The 19,070-nt window shown below is 42.2% G+C and overlaps 1 protein-coding gene across 3 annotated transcripts in view; it reads left to right on the top strand.

Moving 5' to 3' along the window:
• LOC124615503 (lachesin-like) overlaps window positions 1-19,070 on the top strand; it is an 878,988-nt gene that overhangs the window by 651,588 nt on the left and 208,330 nt on the right. For all 3 annotated transcript variants that reach the window (XM_047143457.1, XM_047143456.1, XM_047143458.1), the window contains exon 5: window positions 9,984-10,134. In XM_047143457.1, the coding sequence (XP_046999413.1) occupies window positions 9,984-10,134 (151 nt within the window). The remainder of the gene's footprint in view (window positions 1-9,983; window positions 10,135-19,070) is intronic.

Below are 19,070 nucleotides of genomic sequence, written 5' to 3'. Positions count from 1 at the left end.
GGCAGCCTTTTCAGTAGTTGCAGGGGCAACAGTCTGGATGATTGACTGATCTGGCCTTGTAACACTAACCCAAACGGCCTTGCTGTGCTGATACTGCGAACAGCTGAAATCAAGGGGAAACTACAGCCGTAATTTTTCCCGAGGGCATGCAGCTTTACTATATGATTAAATGATGATGGCGTCCTCTTGGGTAAAATATTCCGGAGGTAAAATAGTCCCCCATTCGGATCTCCGGGCGGGGACTACTCAAGAGGACGTTGTTATCAGGAGAAAGAAAACTGGCATTCTACGGATCGGAGCGTGGAATGTCAGATTCCTTAATCGGGCAGGTAGGTTAGAAAATTTAAAAAGGGAAATGGATAGATTAAAGTTAGATATAATGGGAATTAGTGAAGGAGGAACAAGACTTCTGGTCAGGTGAATACAGGGTTATAAATACAAAAACAAATAGGGGTAATGCAGGAGTAGGTTTAATAATGAATAAAAAAATAGGTGTACGGGTTAGCTACTACAAACAGTAAAAGGAGTACAAACGTCTCAAAAAAGAGATCGACAGGAAGTGCAAAATGGATATGCAGGGATGGCTAGAGGACAAATGTAAGGATGTAGAGGCTTATCTCACTAGAGGTAAGATAGATACTGCCTACAGGAAAATTAAAGAGACCTTTGGAGAAAGGAGAACCACTTGTATGAATATCAAGAGCTCAGATGGAAAGGAAAATTAAAGAGACCTTTGGAGAAAGGAGAACCACTTGTATGAATATCAAGAGCTCAGATGGAAATCCGGTTCTAAGCAACGAAGGGAAAGCAGAAAGGAGGAAGGAGTATATAGAAGGTCTATACGAGGGCGATGTACTTGAGGACAATATTATGGAAATGGAAGAAGATGACGATGAAGATGAAATGGGAGATACGATACTGCGTGAAGGGTTTGACAGAGCACTGAAAGACCTGAGTCGAAACGAGGCCCCAGGAGTAGACAACATTCCATTAGAACTACTGACGGTCTTGGGAGAGCCAGTCCTGACAAAACTCTACTATCTGGTGAGCAAGATGTATGAGACAGGCGAAATACCCTCAGACTTCAAGAAGAATATAATAATTTCAATCCCAAAGAAAGCAGGTGTTGACAGATGTGAAAATTACCGAACTATCAGTTTAATAAGTCACAGCTGCAAATTACTTACACGAATTCTTTACAGACGAATGGAAAAACTGGTAGACGCCGACCTCGGGGAAGATCAGTTTCGATTCCGGAGAAAGATTGGAACACGTGAGCCAATACTGCCCTTACGACTTATCTTAGAAGAAAGATTCAGGAAAGGCAAACCTACGTTTCTGGCACTTGTAGAATTAGAGAGAGCTTTTGACAATGTTGACTGGAATACTCCCTTTCAAATTCTAAAGGTGGCAGGGGTAAAAAACAGGGAGCGAAAGGCTATTTACAATTTGTACAGAAACCAGATGGCAGTTATAAGAGTCGATGGACGTGGAAGGGAAGCAGTGGTTGGGAAGGGAGTGAGACAGGGTTGTAGCCTCTCCCCGATGTTATTCAATCTGTATATTGAGCAAGCAGTAAAGGAAACAAAAGAAAAATTCGGAGTTGGTATTAAAATCCATAGAGAAGAAATAAAAACTTTGATGTTCGCCGATGACATTGTATTTCTGTCAGAGACAACAAAGGACTTGGAAGAGCAGTTAAACGGAATGGACAGTGTCTTGAAAGGAGAATATAAGATGAACATCAACAAAAGCAAAACGAGGATAAAGGAATTTAGTCGAATTAAGTCGGGTGATGCTGAGGGAATTAGATTAGGAAATGAGACACTTAAAGTAGTAAAGGAGTTTTGCTATTTGGGGAGCAAAATAACTGATGATGGTCGAAGTAGACAGGATATAAAATGTAGACTGGCAATGGCAAGGAAAGCGTTTCTGAAGAAGAGAAATTTGGTAACATCCAGTATTGATTTAAGTGTCAGGAAGTCGTTCCTGAAAGTATTCGTATGGAGTGTAGCCATGTATGGAAGTGATAAGCGGACGATAAATAGTTTAGACAAGAAGAGAATAGAAGCCTTCGAAATGTGGTGCTACAGAAGAATGCTGAAGATTAGATGGGTAGATCACATAACTAATGAGGAGGTATTGAACAGAATTGGGGAGAAGAGGAATTTGTGGCACAACTTGACAAGAAGAAGGGATCGGTTGGTAGGACACGTTCTGAGGCATCAAGGGATCACAAATTTAGCATTGGAGGGCAGCGTGGAGTGTAAAAATCTTAGAGGGAGACCAAGAGATGAATACACTAAGCAGATTCAGAAGGACCTAGCTTGCAGTAAGTACTGGGAGATGAAGAAGCATGCCCAGGATATGGTAGCATGGAGAGCTGCATCAGACCAGTCTCAGGACTGAAGACCACAACAACAACAACACTTTGTTTAGGAAAGAAAATGTGAGAGAAACGATACGCGTTTCCTACTCCATCTCGCACCCAAGATTCTCGGCTGAGAGTAAGACAATATCGCAGTTTCATTCACGTATAATTTATTTCATTGCGATATACGAGTTTTTCTATCACAAACGTCGGGCATATTTCTTATGTCACCGGTGGAAGGTAGACTCACAAGCACACCTACAGAACAACTTGTAGCGTTCCCTACTGAACGACGACGACGACGACTATGATTGCAACTATTCATACCGTCAGACAGAAGCATTAGGGAGCCACCCAGATAGATGACCACGCAACCACTGCCAATAATTCATGGAGATTAATCTGAGCTGAGAGCAAGGAGCACGCGTCCAGCCGTATGGCACCCCTGGTGTTCGCAGTTGCATTGAGGTCATGTGACCTAGAGTCAGGTGACCTATGAGGAGGTAGTACCCAAGCACCCTTATACCTGTGGAGTGCTCCTCAATCCACTCTGATACAATGCAGAGTGGTTAATTGCTTTGTTGGCCGTACATATCTCCTTTACATCTACATCTGCGTGGATACTCTGCAAATCATACTTAAGTGCCTGGCATAGGATTCTCTATTATTCCACTCTCTAACAGCGCGTGGAAAAAGGAACACCTATATCTTCCTGTGCGAGCTCTAATTTCCCTTATTTTATTATTATGATGCTTTCTCCCTATGTACGTCGGCGTCAAAAAAAAATTTTCGCATTCGGGGAGGACAGTTGGTGATTGAAATCTCGTGAGAAGATCCGCCGCAACGGGAAACGCCTATGTTTTAATGATGTCCGATCCCAAATTCTGTATCATGTCCGTCACACTCTTTCGTCTATTTATCGATAGTAAAAAACTTGTTGCTCTTCTTTTAACTGTCTCGATGTACTCCGTTAATCCCATCTGGCAAGGATCCCACACCGCACAGCAGTACTCCAAAAGAAGACGGACAAGCGTAGCGTAGGCAGTCCCTGTAGTATATCTGTTGCATCTTTTAAGTGTTCTGCCAATAAATTGCAGTCTTTGTTTCACCTTCCCCACAACATTTTCTGTGTGTTATCTCCAGTTTAAGTTGTTCGGAATTGTAGTTCCTAGGTATTTAGTTGAATTTACGGCATTTAGATTTGATTGATTTATCGTGTAACCGAATTTTAACGGATTCCTTTTACTATCCATGTGAATGACATCACACGTTTCATAATTTAGGGTCATTTACCAACTTTCGCACCATATAGATATATTTTCTAAATTCTTCTACAGTTTGTTGTGATCTTCTGATGAAGTTACCAGACAGTAAACGACAGCGTCATCTGCAAGCTACCTAATATGGCTGCTCAGACTGCCTCCTAAATCGTTTTTACAGATAGGGAACTGCAGAGAGCCAGTAAGACTACCATGGGGAACGCCTGAAATCACTTGTGAGTTACTCGATGAATTTCCGTCAATTACTACGAGCTGTGACCTCTTTGACAGGAAATCTCGAACCCAGTCGCATATCTGAGACTATATTCCATAAGCACGCAATTTGATTTCAAGCCGCTTTGAGATACACTGTCAAAAGTCTTCTGGGAATCTAGAAATACGGTACCAATGTGAAATCCGTCCTCAATAGCGCTTAACACGTAGTGTGTGTAAAGACTCAGTTGGGTTTCACATGAACGATGTTTTCTAAATCCTTATTCATTGTGTGTCAAATGATTCATAATGTTCGAACACAATACATGTTCGAATTTCCTGCTGCATATCGACGTTATTGAAATGGGCCTGTAATTTCGTGGATTACTCCTTTTGCCTCTCTTGAATACTAGTGTGACCCGTACAAATTTCCAGCGTTTCGGTACGAATCTGTTGGCGAATAAATAGTCGTATACGGTTGTTAAGTAAGAAGATACAGCACCAGCATACTCTGAGAGGAACCTAATTGTCATATAAGCTAGACCAGAAGAGTTGCTTTTATTAAGTGATTTCAGTTGCTTCACTACTCCGAGGATATCTGTTTGTAAGTTACTCAAGTTGACAGTTGTTCTTGATTCGTATTCTGAAATACTTAATTCTACTTCTTTGGTAACGGAATTTCGGAAGGCTGTGTTTAGCAACTCTGCTTTAGTAGCACTCTCATCGGTAGTGTTTCCACTGCTATCGCACAGAGAAGGCACTGATTGTGTTTTCCCGCTAGCTGGATTTTCAGCCGGGTTTCGTTGTGAAAACTATTATAAGCACTGACGTCTGCTGTAAATTACGAAATTCTGCAAAAGATCGCCTGTCTTGTGGATTTTGCGTTCTTTTAAGTTTGGCACGCTGTTTTCGTTGTTTCAGCAACAGTGTTATTTTTAGTTTTATGCACCAAGGGTGACCAGCTCCATCGTTTTTTAAGTTATTTGGTATGAATCTCTCAGTTGCTGTTAATACTATTTGTTTGAATTCAAGCCACACCTGGTCTACAAATATAATATGAATTTGGAAGCAGGGGTGATTAAAGGTTTCAAAAGTTACTGCAACCAATCGCCGGTAATAGCACTTAACATGTAGTGGTTGCAGTAACTCCTGAAACCTGTAACAAGACAGTCGCAGTGATCCAAATCCAGAATGGATAAAAGTTTTGGAGTGGAGATTGTCTTTCAGGAAGGTGTTAAACGAAGTTTTATCTGACCTTTTGAGTAGGTGTATTTCTCCTTTATTTTTGGAATATTTGGGTGTTAGATATTCAGTCTCGTTAAAACATATCTCTCCTGTTGATTTTTATCCCGTAAGTGCTACCTGTTTATAACTAGGTCATCTATGTAGATGCTGAATAAAGATGGACATAGTTCACATCCTTTTCTAGCTCCCCTTGTTGTTAATTGTTTCAACATTTGGACATATGATATAATTTTTGTCTCTATGTAAAGAGATTCTATAAAGTTGGTTAGATGCGATGGGAAGCCTCATTTCTTTTATATTCTGCACACTAGGTGGTTTCTGACTTTGGATAGAGTTTTATCATATTCTACAAGCGCTCTGTACGTCTCTGAGTTAAATTCTTTCCTTTTCTCCACCAGTTGGTTTGGACTAAAATACAGTGAGCGCAAGTTGGTCCCTTCCTGAAACCTATTTTTCTGCTAACAAAGTGGTATCAGACCGAGAGGGCAACTTATTATTTAAAATAGTTCCGTAGATTTTATTTCCTGCGTTAACGAAGCTTATGCCTGTGTAATTGTTTGGATCGCCTCTGTTGCCTTTCTTGAATAGAGCAATTTTATGCTTTCAACTCCTCAAATACCTTTACCGCAGTCCAACTTAGCCTAATGAGACGTAGCATACGTTCGTTCATTGCAACATCTCCAAATTTAAACAGTCCGGCATTTATTACATCCGTCCCTCTTGCTTTTTGTGTTCTTCAATTTTTTGTATTGAAGCATCTAATTAGTTCGTTTCTACCGACTGAGAAATTTTCATAGTATTCCTCTGCTGCTGAGTCGTCAACCTGCTCTCTCTGCAAGAAATAAGATGAGAAATTAAAATAAGTCACTAAATACTTCAGTCGGATAGAGCTGCCTGTAAACCAAGTGAGAGGACACATGATATACGTTTAACGTTTAACTGTCAATACAACACCATCTGGTGCACATGCTCACAAAAATTCTTGTAATACGATCTAATATACTCGAAGTCATTTATATATAAAAGCTTACACAGTAATATTAAAACTGTGGTGTCAAGTAGCATAATGTCCATCCTACGTCACTGTTATTAATAGTGCTGAACATGACATAATGGGGCTGACAGTGTTCATACATATAACTAAATACCTAGGTATGATGCATTTGTTGCATACCTTTTGTCAAGTGTTCTGTTACAAATGACATGCATGTGACACTGCACTATGTGAATTGTTGTCATCATGTACACCAGATAGCGTTGTATTGACAGTTAAATAGGAAATACATTTGACGTGTTCTCTCCCTTAGTAAACACAATGCCCGGTGAACTGCATCCAGACTGGTTCCGTGGGAAGTAACATTTACCAACAGCCCTTAGCGTTTGAAGTGTAGCTTCTATGAACTACATACACTACTGTACATTAAAATTGCTACACCACGAAGATGACGTGATACAGACGCGAAATGTAACCGACAGGAAGAAGACGCTGTGATGTGCAAATGATTAGCTTTTCAGATCATTCACACAAAGTTGACGCCGGTGGCGACACCTACAACGTGCTGACATGAGGAAAGTTTCCAACCGATTTCTCATACACAAACAGCAGTTGACCGCCGTTGCCTGGTGAAACGTTGTTGCGATGCCTCGTGTAAGGTGGAGAAATGCGTTCCATCACGTTTCCGACTTTGAGAAAGGTCGGATTGTAGCCTATCGCGATTGCGGTTTATCGTATCGCGACATTGCTGCTCGCGTTGGTCGAGATCCAATGACTGTTAGCAGAATATGGAATCGGTGGGTTTAGGAGGGTAATACGGAACGCCGTGCTGGATCCCAATGGACTCGTATCACTAGTATTCGAGATGACAGGCATCTTAATCGCATGGCTGTAAGGGATCGTGCAGCCACGTCTCGATCCCTGAGTCAACAGATGGGGACGTATGCAAGTTAACAACCATCTGCACGAACAGTTCGACGACTTTTGCAGCAGCATGGACTATCAGCTCGGAGACCATGGCTGCGGTTACCCTTGACGCTGCATCACAGACAGGAGCGCCTGCGATGGTGTACTCAACGACGAACCTGGGTGCACGAATTTCAAAACGTCATTTTTCGGATGAATCCTGTTCTGTTTACAGCATCATGATGGTCGCATCCGTGTTTGGCGACATCGCGGTGAACGCACATTGGAAGCGTGTATTCGTCATCGCCATACTGGCTTATCACCCGGCGTGATGGTACGGGGTGCCATTGGTTACACGTCTCGGCCACCTCTTGTTCGCATTGACGATACTTTGAACAGTGGACGTTACGTTTCAGATGTGTTACGACCCGTGGTTGCTCTACCCTTCATTCGATCCCTGCGAAACCCTACATTTCAGCAGGATAATGCACGACCGCATGTTACAGGTCCTGTACGGGTCTTTCTGGATACAGAAAATGTTCTACTGCTGCCCTGGCCAGCACATTCTCCAAATCTCTCACCTATTGAATACCTCTGGTCATTGGTGGCCGAGCAACAGGTTCGTCACAATACGCCAGTCACTACTCTTCACGACCTGCGGGATCGTGTTGAAGCTGCATGGGCAGCTGTACCTGTACACGCCATCCAAGCTCTGTCTGACTCAATGCCCAGGCGTATCAAGGCCGTTATTACGGCCAGAGGTGGTTGTTCTGGGTACTGATTTCACGGGATCTATGCACCCAAATTGCGTGAAAATGTAATCACATGTCAGTTCTAGTATAATATATATGTACAATGAATACCCGTTTATCATCTGCATTTCTTCTTGGTGTAGCAATTTTAATGGCCAGCAGTGTAACTGGATGGTACTTACTACAACGCATTACTTCTCAAAGTTGCCGGCGCTACTACGACTCTGTTGTTATTAAACTGGTGTGAAGGCGATTGTACCATCAAAACCAGTTACCGTACACAGCTTACAGTCAGTAATCACAACGAAAACAGCTTTAATACTGGAGGAGCTGCTTCTCTGTTCTTAATTAGTTTATTAATATACAATTCAATATTGTTGCTGCAATACTACAAGTATTAAAGGTCTTCAACAGGCTCTGTGCGGGTCCACTCCCAATTGTGCTGAAGCCACTTGGCTGGTTATTCATTAGTCTATGCTTGCAGGATACTGTAATGGACACAGATGTTTTATCAGAATGCTACAAATGTGCGGAAGAAAGAAATAAAAGAAATATAAGGAAGAACGTCTTGTCGACGGCGACGTCATTGCAGACAAACATTGTCTTGGAGCACAAAGGTTACGCTATAACAGCTGCAATAGGAAGTAATTAATGACGGTCTGTTACGTATCAATTAAGTACCGTATTTACATCTTAAAATCTGATATATATCGAGGGGAAAGAGAAACGTTAAACTATATCAGTCGTAAAAAAATGTGAAAGAAAACTGTTTTCCTAGTTGGAAGTATATATGACCGGAAGGTGTTCCTCGAACTGCGACTGAGGGTGCCTCGTTTGCTAGTATTGCATGAGCATTCTTTCGTCTTCCGAGCGTAATTATGTCACATAAAATATTACTTATTCCTTAACATCAATGAAATTTTTACATTAAGCTCCCATTTCTGTTTGGGAAAAAAGCACTTCATTTTCGCGTTAACTGGCTTTGTTGTTCTAATCTGGACATTCAGCAATCTATTGAAGTCCAAAAATATATCTCACTTACTTTCTTCCATCCACCACAATTCTTTTTTATAACGTCATGAACTGGGCCTCCGCACTTCCAGGAAGCTCTAAACTGGGAAAGATATACTGAGAGAATGAGGCTGTCATATAGGAGGCGAAGTTTGGCTAGGTAGGTAACGAGGAGAACACCGCAAGCGCCGTAACCAGATCTCCCAGAAACTTCGCCCAGTCGAAGGGGGGGGGGGGGAGGGGGTCAAAATAACCGATCACCTATCTTGGCCTATCCGTAGATACTCTATCGCTTCTGCGAAAACGACGCTCAAAGTTTTAGATGTGCTTTCAATGGCATTTAGCGCTACTTCATCCGAAGCGGTGATACTTTAGCTAGCGCCCATATTCAAAATCCGATTATTGTGTTCTTAAATTTTATTTTTTTCATTTATCTACCAATGTCAGCAGAAGGTCAACACAGTTATGTTTGTTATCAAGTTAGGGGATACAAGGGCACTATACTAATTGTAAAACTAGAACTTTGTTTCAGAGTATGTTTCAGACATTTATTACATAATATTCATGCGGACAGTGATTTCAATGGTTACAATCTTTTTACATTTTCTTTTTCTTATATTTCATTCTTATATCAATTCGAATATTAATATTTATATTTTTTTCTTATGTTTATTCTTCATGAAGCTTTGATGTATTCATATATTGTTTAACACATTCGTGTAGTAATCTTCTATGGACATGGGTACAGAAAAGAAAAACACAGAAAAATGAAAAGTGTGAGGTCGCTAGTCGCCGTGCCACTGATTCGCTTGATTTTGCTCTGCGCTAAAGGGCACCTACAGTACCTTGAAAGGTCCGACTGCCCTTTCTCAGAGACGGTCGAGTGTCTCCGGATAATCCGGACAAGTGTTGTCTTATTTTGATCCCTCTTCCACTGAGCGAAGTTTCTGCGATATCAGGTTATGATGACACTTGCCGTGTTCTTCTCGCAAGAGTCGTCATGTGAAGTGGAAAGTTTGAGGTTCGAACCCCACTGCGGCGCACTGTTGTAGGCAGTCACCAAGTTTCATATAGGCGTACAACCATCCTCTGACTGAGAGAGTATTGGTGGACTTCAGTCTTTTTTTACATAGCGTAACGTGTATATATCTGTAAGAACATGTACTCTAAAGTATCATGAGCTCGAGATTACCTCTGAATTCTCATTGTATTACTCGACTTCACTGTTGCAGGATAACACCCTGCCGACAGGAGAAAAGTCCGTTGAGGGCTTCAGCATTACGCTGGAGAAAATCGACCGGCACCAAGCGGGCGTGTACCAGTGTACGGCCAACAACGGGGTCGGCGACCCTGTCACCGTCGACATGACGCTGGATGTCCTCTGTAAGTACCGACACAGCTGCTTTCCACCAGACAGTTTGTACCCATTATGGAAACCTCTACATCCAAATGAGATTAGTAGGCGTTGCTTCACCTTATGTGCCGCATCCCTCCGTTCGAACCCAAAATATCTTTCCAGGGAGGTGCTGTTGTCTTCAGTTACTATGAGTTTTCACAGTCTATTCTGCTTACCAGATGCGTTATGCCCGAAGATACTTAAACTTTCCAACGTTAATGGGACTATGGGGAAGGCAGTCGTATAATTTGTTAGGATAAAAGAATTTGAGCGAGACTCTTCACTTTATTATACCACAAATCGTGTTACAGGAAAATGAAAAACATTTAATTATAGAATGAAGCAATTTCTATTTTCCTAACTGCGAATAATGTTATCCAGGGAGGCTGGGATTAGACAATAAAATTGGCGAATTGACACAAACGAGTCGGCCAGTTTCGAGCTGCGTCATGTCACAAGAACAAAATTTTACGTCTCACACAAAAAAACATTTTTCTTACCACAGTTCTGATGGTTACCCACTCACTTCTTAAAAGTGTACCCGTGTCCTGTAATAAATAGAAGCTCTGTACTACAGATTCCGGGAGAGGATGGCGGGTAACAAGTGACCTCTCCTCCTTTCCATCGTCGACGCCTGTGGACAGGCCCAGTTTATCAAAGTCGATTGTATTTTATTGACACAGCAAGCTAAACACTCGTATGGTTTCTCCACGAAAACGTGTATATTAAAATAAGATGTAATGATAAAACATGAGCAACTGAAGATATAAACGTACTGTAAAAATTTAGAGGGTGAACGAGAAATCCACCGACAAACTTTCAGAGATGGCAGTCTGAACAAAACAGTAAGTTAAGAAATAAAAAGTGTCTACTACACATGAGCTGTAAGGTGCATACCATAAGAGCTACAAGCACTTGACCGTCTTCGTGTACTGTGAGACACATTTCTTCTACTGCAAGATCTTTGCTTTCCGTATTTTGAGAGGTGATAGTATGGGCCACAACAAGGAAGAAAGTCCAGTAGACAAGACATGAAGTTAAACAAGTGCTCATAGCTCGTAAAGTATGCATTTTAGGGATCATGTTTACTGGACATTATTTTCTCGTTTAGTTCCGCAGTATGTCGTCCCAACGTATTGAAAGTAAAGAGCTTACAAGCAGAAAGATATGTCACACAATACTGAAGATGAAGTAGTGCTCTTATACCTCAAGGTACGCATTCTAGAGCCCTTCCTTGTCTTGCTCCCTGCTGTGACCTTCGATATCGGCGTAGTTCTGGTTAACCCAGTACAAGCGACCTAAATATGCTCTAAGACAAAAAAAGTGACGTATCCCGAGGGAATTAACCAAATGGGACGGAGATCGCTAGATTTGATGTACATGTAGAGACAAACAAATGATTACACTTTCAGAAAAATTGGATGATTTATTCAAGACAAGTGAGCAAGTCAATAACGCGTTCGCAACAAAACTACAAAACTGGGCGTACTGTTGTCCTGTAAGGGTGTCGCGGATGAAAACCAAAGAAGTCAAGCTATGAAAACAAATGTCACCCCACACCGTCACTTCCGGCTATCGGGCTGTTTGGCGGACGACATTCAGGTTGGTGTCCCACAGCTGTCCGGGGTGTATACAGACTCGTTTTAGGTCTAGAATTTCATTGACTGGGGTAAAATTGTTTCCAGTGACGAGCCCCGGTTCCAGTGAGCCCCGATGACCAGTGAAGACTTATCTGGCGACGCAACCAATTCTTGCATAAATCATCCATTTTTCTCAAATTGTAGTAGTCCTTTGTTTGTCTGTAAATGTACCTTTATAGATTTCCGTAACATTCGGATGATTCCTGCATGGTGCGTATTCTTTTTATTGTTTTGTTTTATGGTATACTAGCGCAGAAACCCGACGTTGTCAGCACCTTTATTTACAGCTGTGCATCCATCCACACCCTTACCACGCAGTATCTGGCTTGAAGTATGTGTTGTGCAATGATATAATTTTATAGGAATGTTCATCGGCCTATGCAGATATCTCTGAAAAATGTGCTGCTAATGGAGCGAGTAGCAACAAAGAAATAAATTTAAACGTCATGCACAATGCGGCAGTTTTTCACACCCTTACTGTTTATGGCGTTGTATCTTCTGAACTGTGTGTCGTAGGACGATATAATATTGTAAGTACATACAGCAGCATATGTGCACACTGTCTGCAAAATTCATTGTGTAAAAAATTAGTAACAATGAAGTAATAAATTTAAACGTCATCGGTGATACGGCATTTTTTCATGGACCTGATTGTTTATGACATCATAGCTCCTGAACTACGTATATCAAAATGATGTGATTTTGCACGTACATTCAGTGGTATATGTGAACACTGTCTGTAAAATGTATCGTGCATGCAGTTAGTAGTAAGGAATTAATAAACAATAACGTCATGCCTCAGGTGTGGATTTAGCCCATGAAAAGCGGAAAGATAGAAAGAGATGAACATATTTCCGTTCACTATGTCATAGGGGTTATCAGCGGGAAATTTTTTCGTAAAGGGTTGAAATAATGCAAGTCGCTAAGTGCTCTCTTTCTCAAATAGTGGATGAATAAAGTCTGGGAATTCCTGTGTCACGGGCTACGCTTCCTTTTTACTACCACCGTCCCTCCCCTTTCATAGGGAGGTGGTTCTTACCCTACAGTGATTGTCACCTGACAGTAAGGTATATGGAGAGGTGTAGAAAACGCTCCCCCCCCTCCTCCCCACGCACACAAACACACATTATATGTGTAACATGCATGGATTACTCCTCTCCTCTTTTACGCTTGTGCAACATCTGAAATGTAAATCAAGTCAACTCTTTATTAACAAGTACACTTAATACACTTTTCGCACTTTATTTTCAACTTATATTCAGTCACTGTACCACTTTGACTGCTCACACTTCGACGTTTGTTTTTCGGTTCCTTTTGTTCGAATCCACGACGGGTCATGCTTAATGTACTATATGCTCCTACCAATGGGTTGCTCCACCAGTGGCGAATTCCAAACCATACCAAAAAGGCTTTGAATGGTCCACAACTTTCCAGGACATTTCAGAACATTCGACAGTGTTCTGGAATGTACCACAATGATTTTGGATGTTCTGGGACGTTCCGAGATGTTCAAGAACATTCTGGAATCTTCCCGAATGTTCCAGACTATTTCTGAACATTCAAGAACATCCCGGATCGTCGTGGAACATTCCGAAACATTCTGGAATGCTGTGAAATGCTCTCGGATACTCTCGAATGTTCTGAAATGTTCTCGAATGTTGTGAAATGTAGAGGGTGAAACTTCGCAGCCCTTACATCTTCAGAAGCACGCCATTCAGATAAAAGCGGGAACCTTCTTCATGTATGGGGGACAGAGGGCTACCACACCAAAGAACTCCCTTGCTCGTACTCGGCCTCCTTTCTGGGTTTTAGCGGCACGCTTATTGCACACTTATGTTTATCATATGTACTGATCTTCTGTAGTAAGTAGATTTTTCTAACAGAAGCTCTGTGGGGTTTTATACAGTTAATTTCAGTGGAATACGAATAAGGTGAGTGTGTAACGAAAAAGTTGACACACTGGAGGTGGCGAAATCCGTACTTTCTGGAACAGGCGCCACGAGCGAGAGGTCGCATTAATCTAGTAGCGAGTAATTTTTCTCCCCGGTGCTGCGAAGAATGAAGCATCCATCAACGTCGGCGCTCACGCCGCCTTGCTACGCCGCGCTGCCGAAGACTGCGCGAGTTACAAAGTCTCCGAATTAGCCCCGGTCGATAGGCGGGCGGCGAGGCCCGCGGCGCGCCTCTCTACACAAATTACCCGCCTTACACGGCGGCCATCTGCTCTCGCTGCCTCTTCTTACCCTTGTAAGAACATGAATCACGTACAGCCCTTCTTATGAATGTCATTTATTGTATGGCCACCGGTTTCGACGCTTCAGTGCACCATCTTCAGGCCTTCGCTGATGATGAAGGGGTTAACAGTACCCGTATACACGATGCACTAGTGGCCAACATAACTTGATTACGCAGACCACCCGTAACTATGTTCTCTCCAACAATCACTGTTGAGTTGACAATTGATGGAGAGACATCACAGTTACAGGTGGTCTGTGTAAACCAGTTACGTTTGCTGGCCGGTGAAGCCGAGCGGTTCTAGGCGCTTCAGTCTGGAACCGCGCTACCGCTGTGGTCGCAGGTTCGAATCCTGCCTCAGGCATGGACGTGTGTGATGTCCTTAGGTTAGTTGGGTTTAAGTAGTTCTAAGTTCTAGGGGACTGATGGCCTCAGAAGTTAAGTCCCATAGTGCTCAGAGCCATTTGAACCATTTTCAACCAATTATGTTGGCCACTGGTGCCTCGTTTATACGGTTGGTGTTAACGCCTTCAGCATCAGCTTAGACCTGAAGATCGTGCACTGAAGCGCCGAAATTGGTAGCCACACAATAAATGAGTTCATAAAGACGGTTGTAGATGTTTCATGTTCTTACAGTAGTGAATGACAAGTGGTCCCCCAGACATCCAGTAACAACGATGGACGTACAAAAACTCTTCTTACCCCCTCTTCCTTCACTCACTGTCACTCTCCTGTACCCTTAAAACCAGTGTGTTCCTCGTTAGATTTTTGTGACGCTATTCTTCTGACCGTGCTATACTTTGCAATTCGGCGGCAGTGTAGTAATTCAAAGAACTGATACGGTTCATGCTTGTAAAATGCTTGCAGCCACAAGTAATATTTACCACGCGGTGTAGAATAGACTAGGTGCGGCAGAGCTTCGTGCTGCCTTTATTCTACTGTACACCTATATTTACATCTACACTCATAAAAAAAGGGAGAGAGAGAGAGAGAGAGAGAGAGAGAGAGAGAGAGAGAGAGAGAGAGAGAGTGGGAGAAGTCATAGGACCGAGCCGTACATGTCTGTTTTCAAGCTCAGCAGCTAACTCGCTGCAAGTAATAACCTGTTACTGTTGCAGTGGCTACAGTTTCGAACTCCTACAAAATAATCAGAAATATTACATATGATAAATGAGGAAAAAGAAAATGGTTCCATTCTACCATCAGAAAGTGATGTGCACAACAGCAGAGAATTCATATGAATAATACTTATTCAAGAAAGTAATCTCAAATAAACGTGCGGTTGTCCTACGACTACCAGTTAAAATACAGACAGAAATATAACTTAAGAAATAAATGAGTTCATAAAGACGGTTGTAGATGTTTCATATTCTTACAGTAGTGAAGTGCCTTACAAAAGTGGTAGCAAAATCCCCAAGGTATACAGGGTGGTCCATTGATAGTGACTGGGCCAAATATCTCACGAAACAGGCATTAAAGGAAAAAACTACAATGAACGAAACTCGTCTAGCTTGAAGGGGAAAACCGGATGGCGCTATGGTTGGCCCACTAGATGGCGCTGCCACAGGTCAAACGTATATCAAATGCGTTTTTTTAAATAGGAACCCCCATTTTTTAATACATATTCGTGTAGTACGTAAAGAAATATGAATGTTTTAGTTGGACCACTTCTTTCGCTTTGTGATAGATGGCGCTGTAATAGTCACAAACGTATAACTACGTGGTATCCCGTAACATTCCGCCAGTGCGGACGGTATTTGCTTGGTGATACATTACCCGTGTTGAAATGGACCGTTTACCAATTGCGGAAAAGATCGATTTCGTGTTGATGAATGACTATTGTGATCAAAATGCCCAACGGGCATGTACTATGTATACTGCTCGGTATCCTGGACGACATCATCCAAGTGTCCGGACCGTTCGCCGGATAGTTACGTTATTTAAGGAAGAAGTGATTCAGCCACATGTGAAACGTCAACCACGACCTGCAACAAATGATGATGCCCAAGTAGGTGTTTTAGCTGCTGTCGCGGCTAATCCACACATCAGTAGCAGACAAATTGCACGAGAATCTGGAATCTAAAAAACGTCGGTGTTGAGAATGCTACATCAACATCGATTACATCCTTACCACATTTCTCTGCACCAGGAATTGCATGGCGACGACTTTGAACGTCGTGTACAGTTCTGCCATTGAGCACAAGAGAAATTACGGGATGATGACAGATTCTTAGCACGCGTTCTATTTAGCGACGAAGCGCCATACACCAACAGCGGTAACGTTAACCCGCATAATATGCACTATTGGGCAACGGAAAATCCACGATGGCTGCCACAAGTGCAACATCAGTGACCTTGGCTGGTTAATGTATGGTCCGGCATTATGGGAGGAGGGACAATTGGCCCCCATTTTATCGATGGCAATCTAAATGGTGCAATGTATGCTGATTTCCTATGTAATATTCTATCGATGTTACTAAAAGATGTTTCACTGCGTGACAGAATGGCGATGTACTTCCAACTTGATGGATGTCCGGTACATAGATTGCGTGCGGTTGAAGTGGTACTGAATAGCATATTTCATGACAGGTGGATTGGTCGTAAAAGCACCATACCATGGCCCGCACGCTCACCGGATCTGACGTCCCCGGATTTCTTTCTGTGGGGGAAGTTGAAGGATATTTGCTATCGTGATCCACCGACAACACCTGCCAACATGCGTCAGCGCATTGTGAACGCATGTGAGAACATCACGGAAGGCGAACTGCTTGCTGTTGAGAGGAATGTCGTTAGACGTATTGCTAAATTCATTGAGGTTGGGGGACATCAATTTAAGCATTTATTGCATTAATGTGGTATTTACAGGTAATCACGCTGTAACAGCATACGTTCTCAGAAATGATAAGTTCACAAAGCTACATGTATCACATTGGAACAACTGAAATAAAATGTTCAAACGTACCTACGTTCTGTATTTTAATTTAAAAAAACCTACCTGTTACCAACTGTTCTTCTAAAATTGTGAGCCATATGTTCTGTGACTACTACAGCGCCATCTATCTCAAAGCGAAAAATGTGGTCCATCTAAAACATTCATATTTCTTTATGTACTACACGAATATGTAATAATAAATGGGGGTTCCTATTAAAAAAAACCGCTGTTGATATCCGTTTGACCTATGGCAGCGCCATCTAGCGGGCCAACTATAGCGCCATCTGGTTTCCCCTTCAAGCTAGACAAGTTTCGTTCTTTGTAGTTTTTTCGTTTGACGCTTATTTCGTGAAATATTTGGCCCGGTCACGATTGATGGACCACCCTGTATACAGGGTGATAATAATTAAAGTTAAACTTTCAAAATGCTCTAGAAATAACACTACTGCTCAGAATGACGTCAAATTGCAACGGAATATTGTAGGAGAAGGCGGAAAACGTATGGCAAAAGAAAAAAAAAATAGAGTGAAAATTGAGATGACGCTGTATGTGTCAGAATACGTAAATGTAAACAACTGCAGTAGGCCACTATTAGATTATGATGCTTACGGCGGCCATCTATTGCTACGTTTTGTAGCTCAGAAATGGTTCAAATGGCTCTGCGCACTATGGGATTTACCATCTGAGGTCATCAGTCTCCTAGACTTAGAACTACTTAAACCTAACTAACCTAAGGACAGCACACACATCCATGCCCGAGGCAGGATTCGAACCTGCGACCGTAGCAGAAGCGCGATTACGGACTGAAGCGCCTACAGCCTTTCGGCCACAACGGCCGGCATTTTGTAACTGTATATTTTTCTTCTGTCATACGTTTTACCCCTTCTCCGATAATATTCTGCGGCATTTTGACGTCATTCTGACCAGTGTATTTATTTTTGCAGTGGTTTGAAAGTTTAATTATAATCACCCGGTACTCATCCAAGATGCTAGAAAAGCTATGTCCATTCGCCAGCACAAAATAAGTCAGAGTTTAGCATAACGATTTACTCATTAGCAGACAGGGTCAACGACTCCCACATCAAATATAGATAACATGTGATTCTGCGTACAATACCTTATGAAGAAAACAGTTTTGAAACTGTCGAAACCGTGGTATAAGTTTAATACATTTTGCAGCCGCGTGGCTGTTATTTTCAATCCTTTGAAGCTCTTGTATGCACAGTGACCGAAGCGCAACCATGTTCAAAATCTTATTATCCAGTAATTGCTGATTAGTATATTTTTCCTGAAATAAGGGGCCACCTGTATAAGATTGAATGTTGGTAATGGGGGTGAGTCAGGGGCTGGGTGGTGCGGTGATAATTGAGAGAGAGAAAGAGAGAGAGGGAGAGAGAGAGAGAGAGAGACTGTGACACAGGGACAGCTCCATGTTGTGCCAACATGGCTTTGCAAGCCATCTTATACTGTCTGACGAATGGTGGAGTACATCGTGTACCAGTGTGCTTCTCCGTTACATGTTTATAAATCAGTTGCATTTTTCACGAATGCAATGGTGGATATTGTCGTACTCTCGGATTTTTGCAATGAATTTACGAGAGAACTCTATCGAGACAATTTAATATAGAATATATACCAGTGGATAGTTTTTTTCCGGTGCAATAATTTTCTTTTTTTTTCGGTGACTAACTGACAATTACTGTCGTTTTATGTCACACCACTGCGGTTCCGTATTGCCAAAGTTTGCCGCGTATAGATAAATTCTTTTAGAAGTTGGTTCATCATTCCTCGATAGGTTATTTCCTGTATTGATATTATTAATGCCGACCGAAACAGCAAATTCTGTTAGGGACACCCTGCAACATCAAATGTCCGTGTTTGGCGACTTTAGGGAGACAGTTCGTCCATTTTGCGCTGCCATTTCCCATCTCCGCCAAGTGCCGCTGCTCGTGTCCAATCGACCGCCTCGCATATGTTCCTCATTTAGGGCGAATGTTGTATGACTGACGCTGTGTCGCTTCCCTGTTTGTGAGGGCGATTTTAGCCAGATGTCGGTCGTTAGAGCTCGTTACGCAGATGTGTTCTAGCTCTTCGGTGTCAATAATGGAAGGCGATG

This window comes from Schistocerca americana, chromosome 5, assembly GCF_021461395.2.
Source record: "Schistocerca americana isolate TAMUIC-IGC-003095 chromosome 5, iqSchAmer2.1, whole genome shotgun sequence".
NCBI classification, from domain to species: domain Eukaryota; kingdom Metazoa; phylum Arthropoda; class Insecta; order Orthoptera; family Acrididae; genus Schistocerca; species Schistocerca americana.
The sequence above is the reverse complement of the archived record's forward strand: the minus strand, read 5'-3'. Positions and strand labels throughout refer to the sequence as shown.